Source organism: Rhododendron vialii, chromosome 8a, assembly GCF_030253575.1.
Source record: "Rhododendron vialii isolate Sample 1 chromosome 8a, ASM3025357v1".
Classification (NCBI taxonomy): Eukaryota; Viridiplantae; Streptophyta; class Magnoliopsida; order Ericales; family Ericaceae; genus Rhododendron; species Rhododendron vialii.
Window position 1 is genome coordinate 16,467,199 of NC_080564.1, and position 24,723 is coordinate 16,491,921.

General features: G+C 36.5%; 1 protein-coding gene and 1 long non-coding RNA gene across 2 annotated transcripts; one reads left to right on the plus strand and one right to left on the minus strand.

The window, feature by feature from the left end:
* Window positions 1–3,386: 3,386 nt before the first annotated feature.
* On the minus strand, window positions 3,387–7,752 carry LOC131336011 (small ribosomal subunit protein RACK1-like). The gene is made up of 3 exons (XM_058371617.1): window positions 7,058–7,752; window positions 5,635–6,113; window positions 3,387–3,658 (listed from the first exon to the last, which is right to left on the minus strand). Exons 1-3 carry the CDS (start codon window positions 7,461–7,463, stop codon window positions 3,560–3,562), a joined length of 984 nt encoding a protein of 327 aa, XP_058227600.1. The 5' UTR covers window positions 7,464–7,752; the 3' UTR covers window positions 3,387–3,559.
* Window positions 7,753–20,004: 12,252 nt separating this feature from the next.
* On the plus strand, window positions 20,005–24,425 carry LOC131336263 (uncharacterized). The gene is made up of 3 exons (XR_009202767.1): window positions 20,005–20,209; window positions 20,408–22,171; window positions 24,108–24,425. It is a non-coding gene; the product is annotated as an uncharacterized LOC131336263 (long non-coding RNA).
* The last annotated feature ends 298 nt before the right edge of the window (window positions 24,426–24,723 follow it).

Sequence of the window (24,723 nt, forward strand, 5' to 3'; positions counted from 1 at the left end):
TCTCATCAATAAGTTAGAGTTACGAAACTAGACATTTAAAAGAATTAACATCAAAATTGTATTTTGCTACATTACCTTGTATTTTGAAGGGTAAAAGTTTAATTGTGAACTCAAATTGTGACTTGGCTGCTTCCTTCGATAACTTGCTTAGGTTGCATTCCAGTTTATCTTCTTAGAGAGTTTTTTTTTTTCAATTTTCAAACTCAAATATAATGATAATGAAAAATAATTTTTCAAATTTACCCCTTAAGTTTTCCTAATGCCCCATAGCTCCTCTCAAGCAAGCATTAGAGTCTTAGACTAAGGATCTTCTCATTATGCTTTCTTTTGTAGCATTAGTATTTTTTTTATTAGTTCTCACAAAAAATTAATTCAATCCGATACCAAAAAAATGGGCTTGATGTTGATGATTTTGTGGTGCCCATTTCAGACCCACAAGAAAGATTTAAACCGCAAATTATTCTTAAAATGTTTTTTTATGAGTTCATGTAAAAAAAAAAGCTCAATCCGATATTCGTAAGGGTTTTTCCAGAATTCGTAAAGGCCCTACGAGTTTTGGAAAAGCCATTACCAGTATTGGATTGAGCTAATTTTTTATAAGAATCCAAAAAAAAATTTTAAGAATAACTTGCGATTTGAATCATTTTTGGGACCCGAAATGAGTCCACAAAATCATCAATCATTATTTATGCCCATTTATTGATCAGTACCAAACATGGGCAAGGAGAAATGCTAGAAGAGAGCACAAAGAAAAAGAGAGCACAAGGTTTTGATGGGTGGGTAGGGGCAGCAAAGCCCCCACCTCCAAAGAGAACATGGGACAGAGAAGGGGGAATGAGGGAGTTCATTTTTTTTTATTTTTTTTAGAAAAACTGGTTTCGGGGTATGCAGGGACAATTTTGAAAGTTTACAGATATTTTTCAGTTGTATGTAACAAATTTCTAATAAGATCTGTGAGTTTTATTTAGCAAGTGACTGGATTGACATTGCTGTTTTGTTGGGAACAAACAGGACCCCATTTCAGTGCCTGGCTCGTTATCAAAGAAGTCTTAATGCTTCGATAGTCGATAATAAAGAGGGAGTGGACTGAGGATGATGATGATAAACTTCGCGCTGCTGTAGAAACTTTTGGCGAGGGTAATTGGCAACTCGTGGCTTCTACTTTGGAAGGACGGACAGGTACCCAATGCTCTAATTAATAGGTCAGTTAGCCATCTCAATGACAAGTTCTATTGGAATTTAACTGAGGCCATATAATAAAAACCAATGATGCAAATTAGTTAAGGTACTACCGTACTGAAACTATACTTTTGAGTTCCAGAAATGACGAGAGTTCTTCTCTTGGAGAACATTTTGTACTCATCCACTATTCTCTGATTAATTTCTTAAATTGTTGTTTCTCATTATTGGATGCAACTTATTTTGTACCATCCAGATCTTACGGCAAGATGGCTGAATTGGTGAATCGGTGATATATACATGCACATATTACTTGTTAAACTATGGATAGTGATAAGTTTACAATTTTAAAATGCACGTTGGTGAAAGTTTTGTTAGTAGTCCATGCTATCCAACTGTTTGTGCTTCTGAATGGGTTATTAGGTTTTAGTTTAGGGTTGTAAAGTAATTCTACCAGTTTTCATGCATTCTTTATGAAATTTAGTTTCTGAAAGGATGAGAAATCAGTACTTTTCTGCTGCTACCTTGATTCTTACTTCTGGATGATTAATTCTGTATTGTCAAGTTCTGCAAAACTCATGATGGAGTTTCTCCCAAAAGAGGAAATTGATGCCTTGTGACTACTAACGAGTCCCGTGAAAGAAGATAAATTGACTTCAAAGTGATTAGTGCAATGCTTGGATTTAAGCTCTAATAGGTATTCGTGTTGTTAGGAAAGTTGTACGATATTTTAATTTTATTAGCTATTTGTCTTGAGCATATAAACAGTCTTGTGTTAAACAATTTTGTTCCCTGTAGATGAACAAAATTTTAACTCAGTGATAGATTTTGTATTCCGTATTTCTCAGGTAGCTGCCTGTCTATGTCTCTTCTTTAGTCTTCATTCTTCCTCGTCTCGCATGGCTTGATTATTCTTTCATCTTTTCTCTTCCTCTGTCACTTCTGCGTATATTCAGTTTTAGTTTCTCTCTCTCTCTCTCATTAGAAATATTCCATAAGTACCTTTTTGTTTCAAGGGCACAACGGTAATGCCTTGAATTATAAATATGGCATTCTTACAAGTTTACCCTTATTGTACTATATTATAAAACACTAAGCCGTCAATTTTGGATCAAAATTCGAGATTTTTTTATACAGTATAATCGTATTGTTAACGATCTTTTGAATGATATATAATAATAAGAATCTATTTTTTTAGTTCGATTCCTGGGCAGGAGCTAGAACTATACAATTTTATCACAAGAACGTGGGGTAGACATTTAAATTATGACAAAAATTTGAAAGTTCATTATTTTCATTTATAGGGTATCCCTTTTAATTAACTTCAACATTTCTTGTAGTTTATGATCTTCTAGAATTGAATTATTGTAACTGAATAGTTCTACTCCCTATCCAGGGATAGAACTAAAAAAAAATGTCTTTTCTCATTCTCATTTTCATTGTTTAATGATTCATTTCTCATTTATCAGATTTCAAAATGTGTCAAATTATAATGATTCAAAATAGATCCTATTTTATGAAACAAAAAGAGGTCAAATACAAATATTGTTTTAGAGTTCTCATACCTCCGGTTTCTTTGATGAATCAAACTTAACCAGTAAAAAACAAAAAAAAAAAAACTTAACCCTTAAATTAGTGAAACTGCAAGGCCCGTATCTTTTTATTATTACGTATGACCCGCTATCAATCTACATGCATAGGACTCAATAATTAGATATACATCAACGGGGAAAGTTTCAAGCCCGTATCTTTTTATTCTTGACTTATGACCCGCCATCAATCTACAGGTATAGGACTCGATAATTAGATATACTATCACCAGGGAAAGTTTCAATTGAGAACCACTTAAAATGCAAACTTCCTTTTTCCAATCGAAATTCGATGATTAAAACCGTTCAATGTGCTTATCTCAATGTGCTTATAACGTGATTTTAAAGACATTCGCAAGGAATCGTCAAAAAAAATGACCGGAAAAGTTTTGATTCAAATTGTTTTTTATTGAACCGTTCAAATCATATTCTGATCACATTAAACGGCTCGAATTATTGAAGTTCGATCGGAAAAGGGGGAAAGTGGAGGGGTCTGCATTTTATTAACTAAGACCACCTCATTTGAAACAAACTGTACATCACCAAATGAACATCATTATCAGGAAGAAACAATAAACTCAAAACAAAACAACGCAAAGCAACATAATAGCTAAGATAGAGTCGAAACCAAATGTATCATATAACCTTACAAAATATCCAAAACCGAAACAGCATATGCTTCAAAGCCATTAAAACATGGAGAATCCAAATATCCTGCCAACATCTCAACAGAAACCCAACTTAAAAACACTATAACAAAATGCACTCAGGTTATCCATATTAGCATTTCACTAACGACCAATTCCCCAAACTCTGATTATGCCATCAGTATAGCCACTGAACAAAGTGCTTCCATCAGCACTCCAACTCAAGCTTGTGCAGTATATGACCTGAAAATAAGATTTCAAGGTTTATCAGTAATTTTTGAAAAACAAGCACAGGGTTCTATAATTCTCCCATCATCATTACCGATGGCAAACAATGAACAAAACTGAAAGATCAAAATTTTAAGTGGTTTATGCTACAAACACACAGCAGAATTACAACGGCACACAAGTGTGAAACCTAAATTACTATAGCCTTAATCATCAGTTCGATGAAAGAAAATAATGAGAAAACAAAATTCTTAACTATGAGGACCAAGCTGCGGTAGCCAAGTCAGTAGTGTGAGCGTGAAAGTGTCTTTGAAACACATCTCAACCAACTAAAATACGTGAGAGCAAGGATTGAGAGTAGGAGCGCACGGCATTTTGAAGAATTTTGTGACTAAGCTCAAAAGTAAGAGAAAGTTACTGCATTAACAAAGCATTGGCTAGCTACTTCTAGCTACTATGCATCTACTCAATCTAATACTTCTGCAAACACCTATCAAGGTCAATGAAGTTGCAAGACCACTAAAGGTGGGGAAAATGGAAAATTTCAGACCTTTTGGCCAAAATTATGGAGATCTATGTGTGCTACTGACACATATCTGAACACTTCTATTTGTTAATGCATCTTGTCCATGATAATTTGTTCGTTCTATTTGCCCATAGCATTGATTGGATATAAAAAATAAGGAAATCTCTACTAAGTAGAAGAACAAGTCATGGAACTGAGCTTCAATTTCACAACAGAAATACAGATAAGCCTGCAACTGAATGTTGGCAATCTGATCAATGTTTACCAGTCAAATTTGTTCCAAAACCAACTCACTAAAACCTGAAGGCAGATATCAAAAAAGTTGAAATTAAATAAAATAAGTGCTAACTTGTCAATGATAGCCAAGAAAAAATGAACACAGGCCACCATTCAGAAGAGACAACTTTTGGCAGGAAAAGCTAAACAAAACAAAAGATATATACTATGAAGCACGGATACTGATATGAGATACGGATACGACACAATACAGCAAAACCTAAAAAACTGGGATACGTGGGGATACGGCTGTGCAAATTATAGTTTTTTATAATTATGAGTCTCCTACTAGGCATAAGAAGTCAAAAGAGTAGTTAAACTGCCAATACCAAGCATTAAGCACATGTCCATGACAAAAGAGAAAAATCATTCCAAACAAAGAGTTAAAAGTTAAAACTAAAAGAGTGCAAAATTAATAAGGGGCATATCCTCCATACTAAAAACTAGTATATAGTATATTCTATATCGTCCACTAGGACCACCAATTTCGTGTAATACAATACAGTATATACCAGTGTGTGTGTGCCAAATATAAAGTAAAAACTAAAAACACAGACCAAAAAACAGGGAGTATCCAGACCAATAGAGAGAGAGAGAGAGAGAGAGAGAGAGAGAACCAGTCGCAATCTAGGGTTTGGACTTCGGAGGAGTCGACTGGTCCTATCATAAAAATACATAATTTATAGTGTTATTACAGTTTCCCCCTTACAGCTTCTTCTTATATTAGGGTTCCTATCATAAAAATACATACGTAATCTATAGTGTTATTACAGTTTCCCCCTTACAGCTTCTACTTATGTGTAAAATGTTTCATTTTTGACCCCGCCGTATCCCAAAAGTATCCTGACGTATCCCTCGCGTATCTGAAAATAAAAACATTTAATTTAATCACAGGATACTTATTTGCCGTATCCAATAAGTATCGGGCGCGTATCCATATCCAGGAAGTATCTGATACCTTTACGTGACTAGTTTCGGAGGAGTATCCGTGCTCCATAGGATATACAGAACAAAAACACATTTCAACGGCAATTACATCTGGCAAACAGAGCTAAAATACGGCATTGAAAAGGGGCTTCATAGGGATAAGGGAAGGAAAGGGAGGAAAACCAAACCAACCAATATTAAATAACATTTTAATAAGCATAAGAAAATAGCAACGGCAATGGAAGCAATCACAATATTATACCTTGTTTTTGACGCCAGATGATTGGGTAGCACCGCCTTCATTCATCTCAGCCTCCTGCTTTGCATCGACCCTGAGATCCACAACTATGGTTTTGCTCTCCAAATCCCATATCTTGATACTAGCCTCAGTAGCCGCGCAGAGCCAGTACCTGTTGGGGCTGAAGCAAAGAGCATGGATGATGGAGCTCGCATCGAGCGAGTAAAGCCTCTTCCCCTCAGCTAGGTCCCACAGCAAGATGACCCCATCTTTCCCTCCGCTCGCGCAAAGTGAGCCATCAGGGGACACTGCCACTGTGTTGACATAGCCAGAGTGGCTGGCAAGGGTGGACCTCAGCTTGCAGTTGGATAGGTTCCAGATCTTAACAGTACGATCCCACGAAGAGGAGACGATGGTTGGTTGGAGCGTGTTAGGGCTGAATCGGACACAGCTGACCCAATCGGAGTGTCCGTCACCATCTTGGATTGTGTACTTGCACTCACCTAGGGTCAAGCAATAAATAAAACTAAAACGATGCATCCATGCATACATTAACAAATCGCATAAGTTAGCCGCTCCGGAGTTTTTTGGGGAAATCAAACATTGCACAATTTGGATAACCTTTCCAGGAGTTTGAACTAATAATTGTAACAAGCGTAATCCGAAGTCCTTCACATTGAAAGGATTGAAGTCATACAATGGTATCCCAATAACACACGTCTCTTCAACTTCTAATCTATTCCCTATTCTATTTGTTACACAGGCCTATAACCCTTTTTATATCTATCTTTAGTCAACATTGGACATCAAATCCCTCCATTCGGAAATCACATCTATTCATTCCAGAGCCATCCAAATTTATAGAGAGACTACAGTAATTCTTTTAAACAAGCTAAAATGGGAATTCGGAGAGATAATTTTTATCCTTATTACTTCGAGCATCTCCAATCAGCACCCTTTTCATACCCAAACTCAAAATTAGTAAAAACACTAAAAATCCATCTCCAATATGGTAAACTCTTTTGCCTACCCTTTTTGACTTTTACCATTTTCCCTACCCAAATGAGGGGAAACCCAAATCTATAACATTTTTCTCAAGGTCTCTTTTCACTTTCTTATTACTAATAGACATGCCATTTTGACCTAAGTTTTGGAGGGAAAACATAAAAAACAATACATTGGTTAAAAACAAGGATTTGGGATGGGAGAAGGCATACCCAAGTAGAGTTTTTCCGCAAATTTGAGTATAAAAAAAGGGTCAGTGGCCTCAGGGCTGGAGATACTCTCCATCTCTTGAATCTATCCGAGAAAGCACTACTAGTATAGTTGTTCAACAATCCAATCCATCATCCTTAAAAGAAAGAAACACACTTTGTACATTATTTATTTATAGGAGCTGATATTGTAAAATTCCTTCCTTGTTTGCAATAAATACCAATATACTGACCTAGGGTGTTCCAGAGCTTGATAGTGCGATCACGCGAGGCGGAGACAATCTGGCGATTATCGATGGAGAAGGCCACGGAGAGCACGTCCTTGGTGTGTCCCACGAAGCGGCGGGCGGTGGTGCCGGCGGCCAGGTCCCAGAGGCGGAGCTCGCCGTCCCACGACCCGGAGAGGGCGAACTGGCCGTCGGAAGAGAGGACGACGTCCTGGACGAAGTGGGAGTGCCCCGTGAGGCGGCGCCTGGGGAGGCCGTAGACCTTGTCCTCCTTGGTGAGCTGCCATAGGATGATGGATTTGTCGCGGGATGCTGTCACAATCATGTCGGAGTTGTCGATAGGGGTGGCGATTGCCGTCACCCAGTCGGTGTGGGCCCTCATTGTTCCCCGTAGTACCAAAGACTCTCCCATTTTTCTTCTTCTTTCTCTCTCTCTCTCTCTCTCTCTCTCTCTCTCGCTCTCTGTATGTTAGCAGAAGCAGAAGAGGCAGAGAGGCGGAGGAAAATTATGGAAGCATATATATATATATGGGAGTGGCTCTGGAGAAATTAGGGTTTTTTGGAAACTGACTGAGTGGGTGGGCTGGTTCTGATTTGACTTGTATTTGATTGGGCGGGTAATCGGGTTTGGTTTGCTTGGGCTCGGGGGTTGAAAAGCGCTTCTAGACAGAGGATTCTTCCGGACCGATCCTATTGGAGTGGATTATGCTCCATTAAGTCTTTGCGCACATATGTGCATATAAGTATGCGAAAATGACGGTCAATGATGTGATTGATAATTAATATTCTTTAAGGACATTTTCAACATTAATAAATGTTCTCAGCATGTCCTTGATAGGTATTAATTATCAAAACACGTCTTGAGCTGTCATTTTCCGTATAAGTATTCTTTCACAAAGCCCTATTGCAAGCGCGCCCTTCCTCTCTCTCTCCCTACTGGTACATGTTACTAGTATTTTGTTAAATATTTTTTTTGCCACTTGCCATTATTTAATTCCTTTTTTGTTTTTGGTAGATCAATTTAAAATAGAAAAGAGAATAATCGAATATACAACCTACAAAAGGTATACTATTGGAGGAAAAACATAAAAGAAAGAAATGAAAGCCGGGGTTGCCTATGCCAAATGGTTACATAGAACTAAATGAGATACTCCCTCCGTCCCAAATTAGATAACAATTTTTTATATTTGTGCCAATTTCAATTACTTATGTCTTTCAATATGAACCTCAAAAAATATACAATATGAATTTTGTTTGATAGTTCTCAATTAGTTCTATTATACAAAGTTTTCATATTCATGAAAAATATTATAGATTGAAAGATATAAACAATAAAAAATGGCACAAATTTCAAAAATTATCATTCATTTTGAAACGGAAGGAGTACAAATATTTCCTATCCATCTAGAAAGAGGGAAAGAAAATAGATGTCAAAAGAGTAACTCATAAAGTAATGGAATAACTAGGTAAACTGAGTAAATTGAGTAACACAGCAGTCTTCACAACTTCCACAAATCAGCAGCAGCTCTACTGGTCTTCTGCGTTATTATTAGGAGAGTGATTTTGCCACTCATTTTTTTTTGTTAATATCACTCCCCTTTGTATCTTTATTAATGATTTATTTTGTGAAAGAAGAAGAGTGACATTAACAAAAAAAGGGAGTGGCAAAATCAATTTCCTATTATTAACTACATAAGCCTCCCTTCTCCAGTTACAGTCACCAGAGAATAATTCTCACGAAAGTCGAATTCTGTACTTGTGCAGAACAATGCTATTTCATATCTGGTCATAAACCAAACCAATTAATTACCCAAGGAAACTCCAAACTCAACTTGTTCCTACACCAAAAACCTTGAAATGACTGCCTCTTTCCCTGTCGCAAATATGGGTACAGCCACGGAAGATACTGAGCATTGGGCTTTTGGATACTCGCGGAGTCAGAATTTAATTAAGGGGTTGACACCATTTAATTGGAGTTCACTAGTGGAGTATATGTTTTTTTTAGTAATGCAAGGTGCCCAGGACTAGTTTGCGTGTACTGACTAATCCATATAGCCCCTCTCATAACCATTTCACATGCATGCACTTGGGATGGTGGTGACCCCAAAAATTACTGACAAGGATAATTGAACCTAGGAATGAGCCAACTTCTAAGTGTCAAGCCAATACCACTTAACTAATCTCTTGGGATTTCACAGGTACTGTTGTTGGTAGCAATACGAAGAGAAAAGTTAAACGTAAAATCAAACTTTGCCTTATTTTTTTGTTAGAAGGATTTAAGGCTTGACTCAACTATCTTGCGATTTTTGGTTTTTCACTAAAACTCCCCTTCCCCTCCTGGTCCAGGAAGGAGAGTTTGTCGAGCCTTGGGTGTCATATTAGTAGTCGCTCTAACTTACTTTAAGTACTGTATTTTCCATCCCAAGAAATATAATCTTAATGATTAACTCCATACCTTTTGTAAGACTTACGTGGTGTTTATCTTAAATTGGAATTTTAAGAATTCCGTTGCTAAATTTTGCTTTGAGGGTTAATTAAACAAAATTCATTTTTAAAGTTATTAAATCAACAAAAATGGATTTACTTACATTTCCAAAAATCAGAGCGTTACAAAAATCGAGAACGCAAAAATCATGCATGTTTGTAAAAAAACTTCAAACTTTTTGCCGCTAACTACTAAAAATGAATGAATTCTATAATTAGAAAATTAGTCTTAGGTCCATTATGTGAATTTCATAAGCCCACAAGTTCACCTATTAATTTTGTAAGGTCTTAAGTCCATTTTAAGGTACCTTAGAGTAGGGTAAAGTATCCTAGAGTTTAGGCACTTCCATAAGATTTTAGGGTGTACTTTTTTATTATAGGATATGGTACCTTAGGGTAGAGTAGATACTCCTAGTGTAGGGTATCTTAGGGTTTAGGCACTTTCATAGAATTTTAGAGTGCACTTTTCTATTATAGGGTTTTAGTAATTTAGACACTTTCATAGGGTTTAGGGTTTTAGGCACTTTCATAGAGTACCCTAGGGTTTAGGTTGTGTGGACTTGTAACTTTACAAAACAATTAGGTGGACTTGCGAATTTATGAAATGTATATGGTGGACCTATCACTAAATCTTCCTATTTTACTTCTTTCATGTTGCACATGATTGATAGAATGTACATGACGCTTTAGTCTTAATTCTTGACTACTCATATTTTTTCAGTATTCTTCTTTCTTTCGCTACATTGATTCGCAAATGAAAAAAAACACCAAGAGGCAACGGACACGTTATTATCGTGCAACGCACGCAGCCTACTCCCTAATGTGCATAAAAGACATTGGAAGGATACTCGTGAAGTTCTTCCCAATTCTTGAATCGCGTAATCGAGAGTCCGAACTTTTTTTTTACCAGGTTGATACTAATATATTTGGCAGCGATCAATCAACAAGAATTGATTCATTTGTAATTGATTGATCTAGTTATATGTTCAGCCAATTGATCAGACTATTTGAATCAATTAAAATCATATTTGGTAGGTGTGGTAGTTAACAATGATATTGATTGATAGTGATTAGTAAAAATTAATACAATTAGCTAAAGTAGGGTAACTAATTTATTTAATAGATTAACCACGGACTTATCTATTTCAATCCTTCAAATTAAATAATTAGCAAATTTCAAAAATGGTTATTTGATAGTTAACATTGATCACTTGGCCAATGTAAGAGTAACCACTAATATAAATGCTTTTATCTAATTTACATAAAAGTAATACAAGGAGATCCAAATAAAATTTAATGTGGTAGGTACTAGGACATTAATGATGATGCATAAATGTATACCTACCCGTCATTAATGTCATACTTACTATAGAATAAGGTTTACTTACCAAAGTATAAGGCTAGAGATACCACAAAAGCTGACTTTTTACGATGGACTAAAATTCGTTGATAACACTTACCACGTGGTTGACAATACTTAAAATAAAGGTAAAATGACTGTATGCTTAAACCAGTCTTACCACGCAAATTGGTTACGTTTTGCCAATTCCCTTGTTTACCTACTACCAATTATGACATTAATGATATTAGGTTTTTTCATACTTACGTTAAACCCTGCAAACTTATCTAACTCCTCTAGCTCCCATTCATCTCTCCTCTTGTCCAAAAAAATGAAAATTTAAGAAGAAGCTTGGTGGTGTCCATTTGGTAGTCGTTGAAATTTACCAAACGGCCGTCAAATTCAATTATTTATTAACTGGATTACAACTAAAGATTTGCATAGTATAGTAAGGAAGTCCGAGTTGATCCACAGGGAGCTCGAATATAGCTTGTTCGGATTGTAGATGTAAGGGTTTCCGGCGTTTAGGCGGCCAACTTTTGGTTTTCCTTTGAAAGGTGGAGAAACACTCTTATGGAAAAGACTAGAAAGGAGTTTTAACTAAGAATTAAAGGCGGCAAGGCAATGGAGTTACTAACGCCCGTAACTTAAGCCATCTAACAATTCTCAACGAAAACACGGTTGAATCGCACGGCATAGGCTATCAACCGGAAGATTTAGCTATGAAAATGGTTAGATTTGATATAGAGTTTGAATAACAAGCTAAACACAAGGCATGACATCGCTCTCGGAACCATGTGACCGAGCACATGATCACCGGAGGTTAACAACGTCAAGACTTGCATTCAAACTAAATATCAAGGTCAAGAACTAGAAGCATGGTTTGGAAAGCGAGCAAGTTCTTTGGTTCTTTTGACAAACACGAGGCGAGACATAGCTCACGGAACCATATGAGCGAGCATATGATCACCGGAGGTTAACATCGACAAATTTTGTTACATAAAAGGCGAACCACGCATATTTTCAAACCAAACCTCAAGTCTTAAGTTGAGAAAGGCAAGATTAACCAAAGTCACAAGGTGTTATTCACCCATGGCCAAGCCTTATTGACTACTCACACATAGCTAAACAACTAGACATGGTAAGAAAATGGAGCAAAAGATTTAACTGAAGAAAACGAAAATAAACTTGGTATTAATGAGAATCTAGTCCGTAGCTACAACATTAATAAACGAGAAAACATCAAACTAGGAATTAAACTTACAAGTATTGAAGCTTGAAACTAAGAACAACAATGGCAAAAAGACTAGAAAGAAAACTAACCTATAGCATAAAGTAGATTTTGAACTAAAGTGAGAGAGAAGGGTATTTATACAACTCAACTTCTCTCCCAACAAATATCCTAAAAACATACCAAAAGTAGCAATTATTCCATAAATGAAAGGTCCAAAAAGCAGCAAATATCTAGCCGAATGCTCGTGGTATCGATACGGATTAAGCAAAGTATCGATACCACGCTGCTAAGTTGAAAAGGGCATTTCCCCGTAGTGATCCCGTATCGATACGGGTTAAGGTCGTATCGATACAACAAAATCTGCCTTCCCACGAAGCTAATGCGTATCGATACAGAATAAAGCTGTATCGATACGGGGATGTTATCTCCAGTCTTCAGGCCAGCCTTCAAAACTTGGCACCCGACGGCTCCTAGCAGCTTCCACAGCTTCACAGCACCTTATTTTCATTCTGTAAACTTAAGTAAAGACTATATTTTAAACATTTCTTTTACATTTTCTTTACTTTAATTTATTTAATGAAAATAAGAAAGTACCCCCCATTTGAAAACAATGGCATTACCAGAATTTCAAAATTCCAATTAAATCAAAATGTCAACCCCCCACTTTTAGTGTAAAATGGAAAACTGCATATTTTTCTCAAGAGAAAATGGATCAAAACATAACCTTGCTCTTCAAATAAAACCTTGTAACTTTTTAGTTACTCTTAGAAAAATTCAAGGATCAATTATCGCCATTTTTAATTTCGAAAATCGATACTTTTCCAGAAAGTCATTTTTCCATACTTAGACAGATTTTAAGGGGCCGACAGGGTCTTCGGGTACTTGGGCCATCCATGGCGTTGAAATGCGCCTTATTTGCACGTTTTACCTGAAAACACTAAAAACACACCTTACGTACAGTATCAAATAAAAGCTAGATAAATGCAAGTTAAAACAACATAAAATGAGACTAGTCGCACCAAATATCTACAATATTGGGTGCTTATCACGCTCCCCAACTTGAACTTTGCTAGTCCCTAGCAAACTAAACCAAAACATACTTAACTAAGCTATGCAACCCTCTTGAGATTCAAGATACAAAAATTATGCTCAACTATTACAACTAGGCAAGAGTCCAAAACAGCCCTTCAAATCCGAGTACATGCAATCCACACACAAGCATGCCATGAACTAGGATGAACAAACTTTGCCATATTAGAGTAGTCAAGCATGCGTGCACCACAATGAGTTTCGACTCCAAAACTCACAAGGATACGCTCTTATTCGACTTTTTTTCACAGTGAGACACAAGATACATCTCATGACAAGCACTAGCGAGTAAATGCAATAGCTAGAGACAAAAAGCTAGGCATGCTATCAAAAGAGCGCTAAGAAAGAAACGAAAGCTAATTATTGACAACTATGCACGTCAAGGGACAAATCATACTAAAAAAGTAATAGATATCAATCATGCATCAAACGGAGTTAATTAGCGTACAAAAAATCAACGGAGGACGTTATTAGTTTATAACGACCTTGGATACAAAGAGAAAGGGACTAAAAAATTGTAATGGCCATATACTTACATGGTTCATCTACCCTTGGCCACTACCGACCCTAAATTACCCAAGGCATGACTGCATATTGGTCAAACACTAAACAAAGGTACGAAAAAGAAATAAAGAAAAACTACTACCACCGACTCCACCACACGTAGTCGTCATCCTCATCTGGCTCCTCACGGTATTGAGCATCGAGCTCCCCCTCCTCATCGGACTCTTCCTCATTTGGAAAGTATGCTAGCCCATATGTCAAACCAATTCTCTACTCATAGTATTCAACTCTCTTTCGAAAATGATTTTGCTCTTTCTTAGCATTTCTTTGATTTTTCTTTGAGGAATAGGGTCATTTGAATTGAGATTTGTAGTAAGAGAGATTGAAGGACCAATTTCGAGGGCTTGGAGAGGGAGATGAAAATTTGGAGCTTTAACATTTGTAGTGGGAGAGGAGAGAGATAAGGAATCATGTACCAATTTTTCTCCTTTTTGCATTCCAACCACTTCTATCACATTCACACCACCCCCAAATCTCCTTGAAACATTGAAAACTATAGACACACATCCCTCCGAACATCCGGTTACCTAGGTTTGCACAATGGAAGAGACTCGGACTATGGTTCAAAATAAGGACAAAGTGACTCTTATGTGGTTTAATCAAGCAAAAATGCCTTGAATCATTTCCTAAGTACGCTAACAACTCCAAACAAGATGCACAAGAGATATATATACTACTCAAGCATGAACAAAAGATATTATTTATGCAAATGCGGAAAATGAAAGCAAAAAGCATGGGATGCTTAAGAATGAATCTCTACTCTAGCGATGCACAACACTTGACTTGACTTTTAAGCTAAACTTGTTCATCAATGTTCATGTATATGCTTGTGACATAGATTCAAACACATAACCAAATTCGATGGGATACACGACTCTTGCCATATTGACACAATTGAGCATAATTAAAGTATCTAGCAAGCGAAATCACTACTAACAAGGGAAGATTGCACAAAAAATTTAAATTTTTTACCAAAAGCAGAAAAATGAGACAAGTCTCATCAAAATATATATAGCATATATATATCCCTATATCAAGGTCAAGAACTAGAAGCATGGTTTGGAAAGCGAGCAAGTTCTTTGGTTCTTTTGATAAACACGAGGCGAGACATAGCTCACGGAATCATATGAGCAAGCATATGATCACCGGAGGTTAACATCGACAAGTTTTGTTACATAAAAGGCGAACCACGCACATTTCCAAACCAAACCTCAAGTCTTAAGTTGAGAAAGACAAGATTAACCAAAGTCACAAGGTGTTATTCACCCATGGCCAAGCCTTATTGAGTTTTTTCATACTTACGTTAAACCCTGCAAACTTATCCACACTAACTTCTCTAGCTCCCATTCATCTCTCCTCTTGTCCAAAAAAATGAAAATTTAAGAAGAAGCTCCATAACAAGTTGAAGAAACTCACCTAGTAAGTTTTTTGAAGAACAAACCGAATTTAGTTGTGATTACTACCTCGTACTAATTCACCGAAAGATTATAAGTTGAAGAATGTCAAATAAGTGTTTCACAAGAACCTAATGAAGCTTCTATACGGTTTTTACGATTTAAGAAGAAGCTCCATACGATTTTTATGTTTTTTATGCTTATACTTACCATTTCTTATGGCCATCTATACCACTTTTTATGGTATTTTTTATTACCAATGAAAATTGTATTAGGAAGTATTTGGAGAGTAAGTTCTCCGTATTTGTGGTAAGCATATCCAAAATTTAGTAAAAAATCCTGTATTTGTGGTAAGTATAATTATGGAAACGGTAGGTACTTTCCGTAGGCAATATAGTTTTGCTTGCCATACCATAGGTAATAGTATTTGTGGTAAGCATATCTATGTTAGTATAATTTTGCTTAATAGCTATTGAATAATTTTGTAGGATTCTTAATTGAATTAATGGTAGTATTTAATGAAATTAGGCTATTCAATTTCATTAATATAGTTTATATTGACCAATATGATATAATTTGCAAATCTAACAACTAATAGTGTTGATACCAATATACTTGGCAGTGATCAATCAACAAAGATTGATTCATTTGTAATTGATTGATCTGGTTATATGTTAAACCAATTAATCAAACGATTTGAATCGATTAAAATCATATTTAGCAGATGTAGTAGTTAACAATAATGTTGATTGATATTGATTAGCAAATATTAATATAATTGGCTAAAATAGGCTGACTAATTTGTTTAATTGATTAACCACAGACTTATCTATTTTAATCCTTCAAATTACACAATTAGCAAATTTAAAAAATGGTTAACATTGATCGCTTGGCAAATGAAGTCGTAAACAGTCTTTATGATTAACATTGATCACTTGGCCAATGTAGCAGTAACCACTAATGAACCAGTAAATTGAAATATCTCATTTATTTGATCATTTTTTAAAAGTAATTTTAATATAAATACTTTTATTTAATTTATCATAAAAGTAATGATACCAAATACTGTACAATAAAAGACAATGTACAAGGATCGATAATCAATATTGTACAATAAAAGACAATGTACAAGAATCGATAATTAATAAACTGATAATTAATAAACTGACCTTATTATTTAAGGCTGAAGCCAAATGTACAAAAGAGGTGAGAAGAAGACCAGAGTGCTAGGATTTTAGAGAGAGAAAGGGCAATCCAAAACCTACCTCTACAAAGACAGACGCGTCCTTAATATAGAGGACTCCACAATAAATGAAAAACAAATGAAAGTAAAATACACTCAAATTACAGTGAAATGGAGATTCATCGTCGGGTGCGCAGATGGGCCCCATCGTCACGAGTTGATGTCGTCCACCACCAAAAGTTGAGTGTGTCATGCTCTATAATTGAGCAAACTGCCAGTGCACTCCATAATTGAGTGCAAATTGTACCGAAAGTGGAGATTCCTTTGGCACATTTATTGATTCTTTTCTTTCCCTTTCTTGGATGATAGCTGAGCAATCATTATTTCTGTCATACTATCCCAAAAATCACCCAAAGTGGGTTTAGCCAGAACATTATAATCGTTCTCATAAGGGTCTTGAGATTCCCCAGCTAGGCATGCAAATGGATTATTGTCCGTTTCATTACTGATTGCTGAAGTCATCGAAACATCATCATTACTTTGATGAACAAATTGCAAAAATTGATCCTTCATAAAATCTATGGTCTTGATGACAATTTCATCGTCGGATAAGGATGGATTTTTTGCTTTTATCTGAGCATAAATTTTCAAAAAGGGGTTTTTAATAGTGGACTTCTCCCTTTGCTGCAATTGCTGTCTTAGTTCCTGATTTTTCAACTTAATTGTTGACATCTGTTCATTCATTTGAATCGACTTCCACCACTTATACTGAAAAGTCCTTTGGAGCACTGGTAGTCCTAAATTATTAATTCCAACTTGAATATCCCATTTCCAGATCCATGGGGTTCCACACAGTACCATAGCTTGAAGGAAATATTTCCCTTCTGCAGTATCATTAGATCCTCTTAATTAAGATTAAAATCGTATGAAAGACTCTATTTCCTGCCTAAATTCTTGTGGGAGATAATCTGGCTTGGGTCCAAATTTTGACCACCAACTATTGAACCAATTTGGAAATTCATTTTGTCCAACCAGATTTGGACATAATTTAAAAAACCAAGAGTGCTTTCGCTTTTGGTTCTGATAATAAAAAGCTTTTGTCCATGCTTCAATATAATCCCAATAATTATACTGGACAATTGATATGCCATTTTCATTTTTGATTGACAAAGATTTCGATCTCTGTGGATGAATTCCCCACTTTTGGACTGGCAAGACCATCTTAATTATGGCTTTACTATAACTTATTGGACCATTCTTCTGTCCAACTTTCTCATGTGTGTGAGTAATTTCCACAGAATCAGATTGGATAAGCATTGCTTCATAGAAAGATCGGTATTTTCCCTCAGGAACTGGATAACTCATTATATCCATATATCGGGACTTAATTTCCCATGGATCCTCTTTCCATTGTTCATCTTGGGATTCCAAGATCATAATGTTTTCAATTGTTTCTGAAGTTTTAAAAATTTCTTCAGTCTGAACCACTTCCTTGATTGCAGGGGATGATGATGATGCTGAAGCTGCATCTTGAAGTAATGGAAATTGGAGTTTTTGAGCCTGCAAAAAGGCTTCAATGTCAGCCTGTGTGACCTTAGATTTTTCTTGGCCACGAGGAGTATTACCTCGTCCTCGTCCACGATCAGGAGGTCGATGCATTCTGCAATATTAAGCACCAGCTAAAAGCCTTAGTCTTCCCTGAAGTTGCCGAAGCTGTTGATTAAAATAATTATCAACAATATCATCCACTTCATTAGATTCTCGACCATATTCATCATAAAATTGTAATAATGCTTGTTTAGCATTTGCCCATCTTTATAAGTAAAAATGGGTTGGAGTAAGTCTTAGAAAATTCTGTTCCCAATTAGTCTGAGATAAATTTCTCATGACAAGTTTAAATTTTTTATCTTTAGTGATAAAATATTTTAATCGTTCCTCTGAAATTGAGGGACAAGCTTTTCTAAGAAAAGTTTCTAAATCCATATTGAGTACGTGAGCTATCATTTAGCCCTGCAAGAATTCATGAGTAAGAAAATCAGGTAGATAATTATTTTCTCCTTTAATATATTCTATATCAAAATCAAATGCAGATAACTCAGACTGCCAGCGACCAAAAATTTGCTTTGAAGCAAGATTTTTAATATCTTATTTTAAAACTTGCTTTGCTGCACTGCACTCAACTTTAAGAAGAAAATGTTGATTAAGCAAATCACCTTAGAATTTATTTATGCATTTAACAATAGAAAGAATTTCTTTCTTTATTGTGCTATAATTAGCTTGTGCATTTTTGAATAGTCCAGAAGTGAAACTTACCAATTCTTCCTTGCAAGAATTTGGATTATATTGTTTTAGGATGCCACCATACCTAATATTGGATGCATCCGTTTCTACAATTTTCTTCCATTCTAGATTAGCAATAGCCAAACATGGAAATTGTTTAGTGTTTAATTTTATCTTTTGGACAGTCTTTGTATGATATTCTGTTCAAGGGGGAGGATTCTTCTTCAGTCTTTCATACCGAAGAGCCGAATCTTGGGCTAATTCCTTATAATATTCTCCTATATAGTTAAGACTTCCAAGAAACCTTTGTAATTGGGTTTTGTCCTTAATCTCATCTGGAAATTTAGAAGCAAATTCTATACTTCTATCAATTGGGATAATTTTTTCCTGATAAATATTATCACTACAAGAAATCAGTCTTTTTGCGACGAATTTTTTAGCGAGGATTTCTATTTCCTCGCTAAAGGAAGAGTTTTGGCGAGGAAATTACTGTTTCCTCGCTAATGGTGTTTTTTTGCGTGGAAGACATATTTTCCTCGCTATTTAGTTGTCGCTAAAGAGTATTTGCGACGAAGTTTTAAAATTCCTCGCTAATTGTTGTCGCAAAAAACGTGGCGGGAATTTTTTATGTAGGCGGGAAAAATGAATTTGCGAGGAAATACAAAATTTTGTCGCCAAAAGGCTGTAGTTTTTTTTTTGCGTGAAACTGTTTTGGACGTTAAAGTGGTAGACATTTTGCGAGGAATTATGTTTCTTGCAAAAATATTAGTTATTTGCAAGGAAATAAAGAATTGGTCGCTAAAGACATATACTTACTTTTTGCAGGAAATTGTGTTCCTCGCTAACTTACTTTTTGAGGGGAATTATGTTCCTCGCTAAAAATCTGAAGTTACTTTTTAAGTCCCACAAACCCACCTCCAAGGACACCTCAGTAGGTTCATAACTGGGAACTACCCCTTAAAAGGAAAGGCATTTTCGACTCCCTAGTTTCTAGACAACCAAACCAAATAAAGCAAGTTAGAGGATCATTTATATGCTACGTCAGGCTAAAATTGACAGAAAATGGTAGAAAATAAAGGGAAAAAACAGGGGTACTCTGCAATTAAAAAGCAATCTTAGAATCAAAATTGGGTTCCGGGCGAAACCAAATAGATGAAGAAGAATCACCCAGAAATAAGAAGATAAGAAAAAAAAAAGGGTTTCTTTTCACTGCCAAATCCGAAAAATCCAGCCCTAAATTGCAAGTTCTAAGCATCAATTGCAAGGAGTTCAAAGTTCCAGCCATTGGCCGAAATATCCCCTGTCAAGAAACCAAGGTAACGCCTCCACTCTCTCTTGCACCGAACTCTGCCATATCCCTTCTCTTTTCTCACGTCTTCTCATCACCCAATCGTTAAACCACCCATCTCTCACAAAACCCTCATCCCACTGCCCTAACCAGTCCAGAAATCAAACCCTAACCCCCTTCCAAAATCTGTCCGAAACCAGCACCCCCATGGCTCGTTTTGCATCTTTCCTCAGCGAAACCACCGAAAACCCTGCTACCTAGGGCTTATCGATCTACTCCCTCTCCAGAGACCTGGAACATAGTGTAAGGCATCTCTCTCTCTCTCCTCCCTTCGATTTCTCCCCTTATTCCATTGTTTGCAGCTATGTGTTTTACAATATATTATAGTATATACTTGCCCATTAGCTGAACTGTTTCGTTTCATGTTTTTAAAAAATACTTTTTCTATACAAATTAGCAAAATCTAGTAAATTAATACTAGATCTTCTTGGTTTCTGTTAGTTGACAACATAGAAAAGACAAAAAGGAAGAGCAAAAGCACTTGATTGGGACTCTCTCTCTCTCTCTCTCTCTCTCTCTCTCTCTCCCCCCCGTCATTTAGTTCATAGCAAGCCCTAATTAGAGTCCTCATTGTAGTCTAGCTTTAGGAATTCAATTTAATTTAGGGCTTTTGACTCCTGTTACCCAATAATTTATAGCTCTAATTGGCAATTGGTTCTGTAAAATAAAAAGAAACATGCTAATAGGAAAAAAATCCTAGTGGAAGTCAAGTTTTTAGTTTAAAATTAATCACACTTTGTATATAGAATTACCTACTTATTTATTACTTAGTTTATTTGGTGATTTCTTTTGAAACCCAAAACAATTCCGTTGGATCCCAATTATTTGGTGCTTTCACATGCTCAACATGATACTTCACGTGTTTTTTCTTGATTAGTAGTCTTATCCTTGGATTGTCATTCCCAATATAGAATAATGGTGGTTCTTTCTTAATTACCAAGTCCACATTATGTATTGCACATATTTAATGACCATCCCTTTACACAAAGTCTAAAATATGGACTACTTTCTATACTTCTTAATAAAGAGGTTAATAAAGTAGCTTTTACTTTCCACATATGTTTTGTGTGGGGGGCTAGACGGGTTTATGAGGCTCTAAGTTTCTGAAGCAGTTTGGTTAGGTTTTCGTGAGCTTTTCGTTATGAATTAGGTTCTTTTTTTGGCTAGTAGGTTGCTGTTAGTTTGATTGGAGTTTTCTGGATTTTGTCAAAACCATTTGAGTTTGTATTGTTCATTTTTCATTTGGGTACGGGAGAGAGTTTTTATTTTATCTTGTCTAGGCACTCCGCCCGGTGAATGAAGAAATGTTGAGAAGCTCATGCCTTGAATGATGCTCGAATTTTGTATGAAGAAGGTATATGCATTCATGTGCATTTAGTGTAATGATTTTCCATGCATCACTTCTAATTTCGTGTCTAATCTTTAACAGAATAATCACGTTTTTAACTCTTAAGTTATTAGCGCTCTTTGTTTGCTTTTGTGGGTGATGGAAATTTTTTTATAAGGCTTAGAGTGGTGGCTGGCCTTGGTTTGAAAGAGCAAAAATTTTTCTAAGGCAAAAAATGAACAGAAGGCTATGCTAGCGGAGCACCTTAGTAGCGCGCTACCACTTGTATGCGCCCTAAGGGTGCTAGGGCTCTTCGGTGGCGCTATTCAAGGTGTTCTTGATTTTTGATTTAATTTTAATGCCTAAGTTTGAATGGCGCTCGCAGAGCGCCTTAGCAGCGCGCTAGCACTAGCTCGCGTGCTAAGAGCGCCCCAGCAGCGCGCTAGCACCCCAGCGTGTTGCTTTCTCTTTGGCTAGCTCTAGATTTGTACCAGCACATATATAAGCATATTTTTCAATCTTTTAGGGCACCCACTCTTGTATTAGCCCACTTTAGAGAGAGAAAATCAATTTCACTCAGATCCCTTGTGTGGTTATGCATTTGAGATTATCTAAATTGAGTATTTGATCATCCTTTGTCATCCTAGAGAAATACTCTAATATTCAATGTATTCTCTCTAGGTTGATTTGTTTTTCACAAAAACTTCATCTCTTTTTTAAATCCATACATTGTTGCCTAGGACTCTACATGGCCGGATGATTCCAGAGTCGGCTTGACCCGGAGATCGAGGTGGTGAACTTGTGGTGGCTATGGAATCAAGAAGGGGCTCGGAGAGCTATATCAAAGAGTGGAGTTAGGTGTCACAAGAGGCTTGTGGGTAATTCCTAATTTGTATTCTCTTTGTAAACCTTTTGATTTATAGCATTTTGGTAGATTAGGCTGTGGTTTTATGCTTAGGTGAGTTTTCCCTAAGTAGTTTCCACGTATCTCCTTGCGTTCGAGTTCTTTAGTTTTATTGCTATTGTCTTTAGTTGTTGAATTGATAGAATAGCATGGAACTTGGTTAATGATTAAAATAGGAAACTGCATGAATTTTTAATTGATCGTCTTATTTTTAGGCTATGGTTGGCTATCTTTTTGGAGGCTTTCTTATTAATATTGTAGTTTTCTTTCAGTTCATAACGGCTTAAGATGGATAGGAGTTGGATGGAAATTCGTAATAGAAGGCACCCTTTGTATATTGAAGGAGTCAAAGAATTTATCAAATTTGTGATTGATCATATGCGACCTAGTGAAACTCTCATTTGGTGTCCATGTATAAGATGCAACAATTTCAACAAGATGACTCCTGATGAAGCTGAAGAACATAAGTATGCGTGGGGGGTAGTGGTGGCGTATAATCGATGGGTTTATCATGGGGAAGAATTTGATCAAGAAAACAATGGTGATGATACATAATTTCCTATTCCTTGCTTTTGCTATTGATATTGTTATAGACTTGCAATTTTGCAAAAAATAGTGATGATACATAGTTTTATTTGTTCACTACTTGGAGGTTCGAACGTATAATTGTGCTATACACTGCACATTAGATTGAGATATACACTGCATATTAATTATGAAATGTTTTGATCTTAGAGTTTGAAAAACATAAATGGCTGGGTAATCAAACTCTGTATTTGATAACCCTTGTTCTACATAAAAGCTAGCGATTAACAGGTCCAAAGAGGTAACTCCTCTTTGAAGCCCATGTCTACATAAACTGGTAATTGATAAGCTATGGTATTAAGGCTTGTTGAGTAGGGTTGGTTGGTTTTATGACTTGATCATGTGTCTTCTGACTTAAACTGAGCACGCAGTAGCTTGTGTGTCATGAACCGAATTTATGTCCCTCTATCTCACTAGTTTAGGTAATAATCAGCAAGCTAGCTCAACAAAAGAGCCTTCGCTCCATGATTGAAATTAGCGGCTGGCCTTCACCTTGATGCAGCCTTATTGATGCACGAGAGCTGGTACTTTGAGACCAAGTATTGAACTGTTGTTAAATTCCTCAAGTATTTGGACTGTTGTTAAGAGAACGGTTTTAGAACAACTCATTATAGTTTTTTTATTTTTATTGGCAAAAGATGAAATTTTATTAAAAAGGGAAAAGGGGATCCAACCAAAAGTTGGAAGATACATCTCAAGGGCAGAGCCCAAAACACCCAAAGGTCTACAAGGGTCCAACAGACAATATTACAAGACAGCACAACCCCGTACCCAACAAAAACAGAAAAGCCCAATACACCTAATCCGGTCCAACCACAGAGCGGCCCACCCAAACCAACACCCAAAACCCTAAGAGCTATACACTCCGCCGCCGCACAAAACACCGGAAAACCAGCCTCGCCGTTAAGCCTAGCCGGCCCCTCCTAGATGTAGAGACCGGCGGGGGAAAATTGGCCTACGACGACAAAGAATACAGCACTCAAAGCAAGGGTGCACACCACCACCAACAGCCCCATCCGAACCCCAGCACCACTGGAGAAACCAAACAGCAGTACCAAAGCGGAATGATGAACCGCCAACCCCGCTCACGGAGGACAACTCAGAATGGCCGCCGACCGGACTTTGGCACACAAAACGACCTGAGCAACTCATTATAGTTAATGTCATCCGGTTAAGGACTATTGCTGCTTGATTTCTTGTGGGCTCCGTCCGGTCACAATCTACTTGCTAACTAGTTGGGATACTCATGTTTAGTAGTATGATAAATTCATTTTTAAATCATGACTATAATTTGTAAAGCTCTTTATTGTGTTCTGTATATGCAGATTGCTCAACAATCGATGGTGATCATTTGGTGCATGGAGATACAATATTGGAGTAGGAGATCGGAGTTGAAAAATGTTTTGGAGGACAAAACTGCTATTTGCCTTGGTGTTTGAATTTGCACTATAGTAAGACAGTGCATGTTTTGTCCAGTTAGTAGGTGCTGGTTTTGAGGTACATTGAACTGGATTTGTCATACCAAGTGGAATGGGATAAGTAGCTATTGGTTAATGTCATGTACTGACCTCCTTTTTGTTATATGAAGTGGAATGGCATTAGTACTTGGTTTTGTGTATCAATTGGAATTAGAGTATTGATCACTTGTTTTGGATATGAATTAGTGTACCCTATGTTGAACGGACACGGATACAGACATGGGATATGGCAATTTTAAAAAAAATAGGGATACGGACACGGTGGGAGCACGCTACATGTATAAATTAATAAAAAAATGAATATATAATTTTTTTAATGAACCATTGTATATGCTAATTATCGAATTGAAATTCATAAAGTGTCCTCGGCGTGTCCCCAACCATGTCTCCCACGTGTCCCCTATCAAAAATAATAAAAATTATTGGACACGACACTCTTTTGGAGTGTCGGTACTTCATAGAG

What these genes read in the sequence shown, in the direction of transcription:
- LOC131336011 (XM_058371617.1), bottom strand. Translation starts at nt 7,463, where the DNA reads ATGGGAGAGTCTTTGGTACTACGGGGAACAATGAGGGCCCACACCGAC. An exon ending in CAAGCTCTGGAACACCCTAG is followed by an intron (nt 6,114 to 7,057) that starts GTCAGTATATTG and finishes GCTTGACCCTAG; the next exon opens with GTGAGTGCAAGTACACAATC. An exon ending in CATCTGGCGTCAAAAACAAG is followed by an intron (nt 3,659 to 5,634) that starts GTATAATATTGT and finishes TCTTATTTTCAG; the next exon opens with GTCATATACTGCACAAGCTT.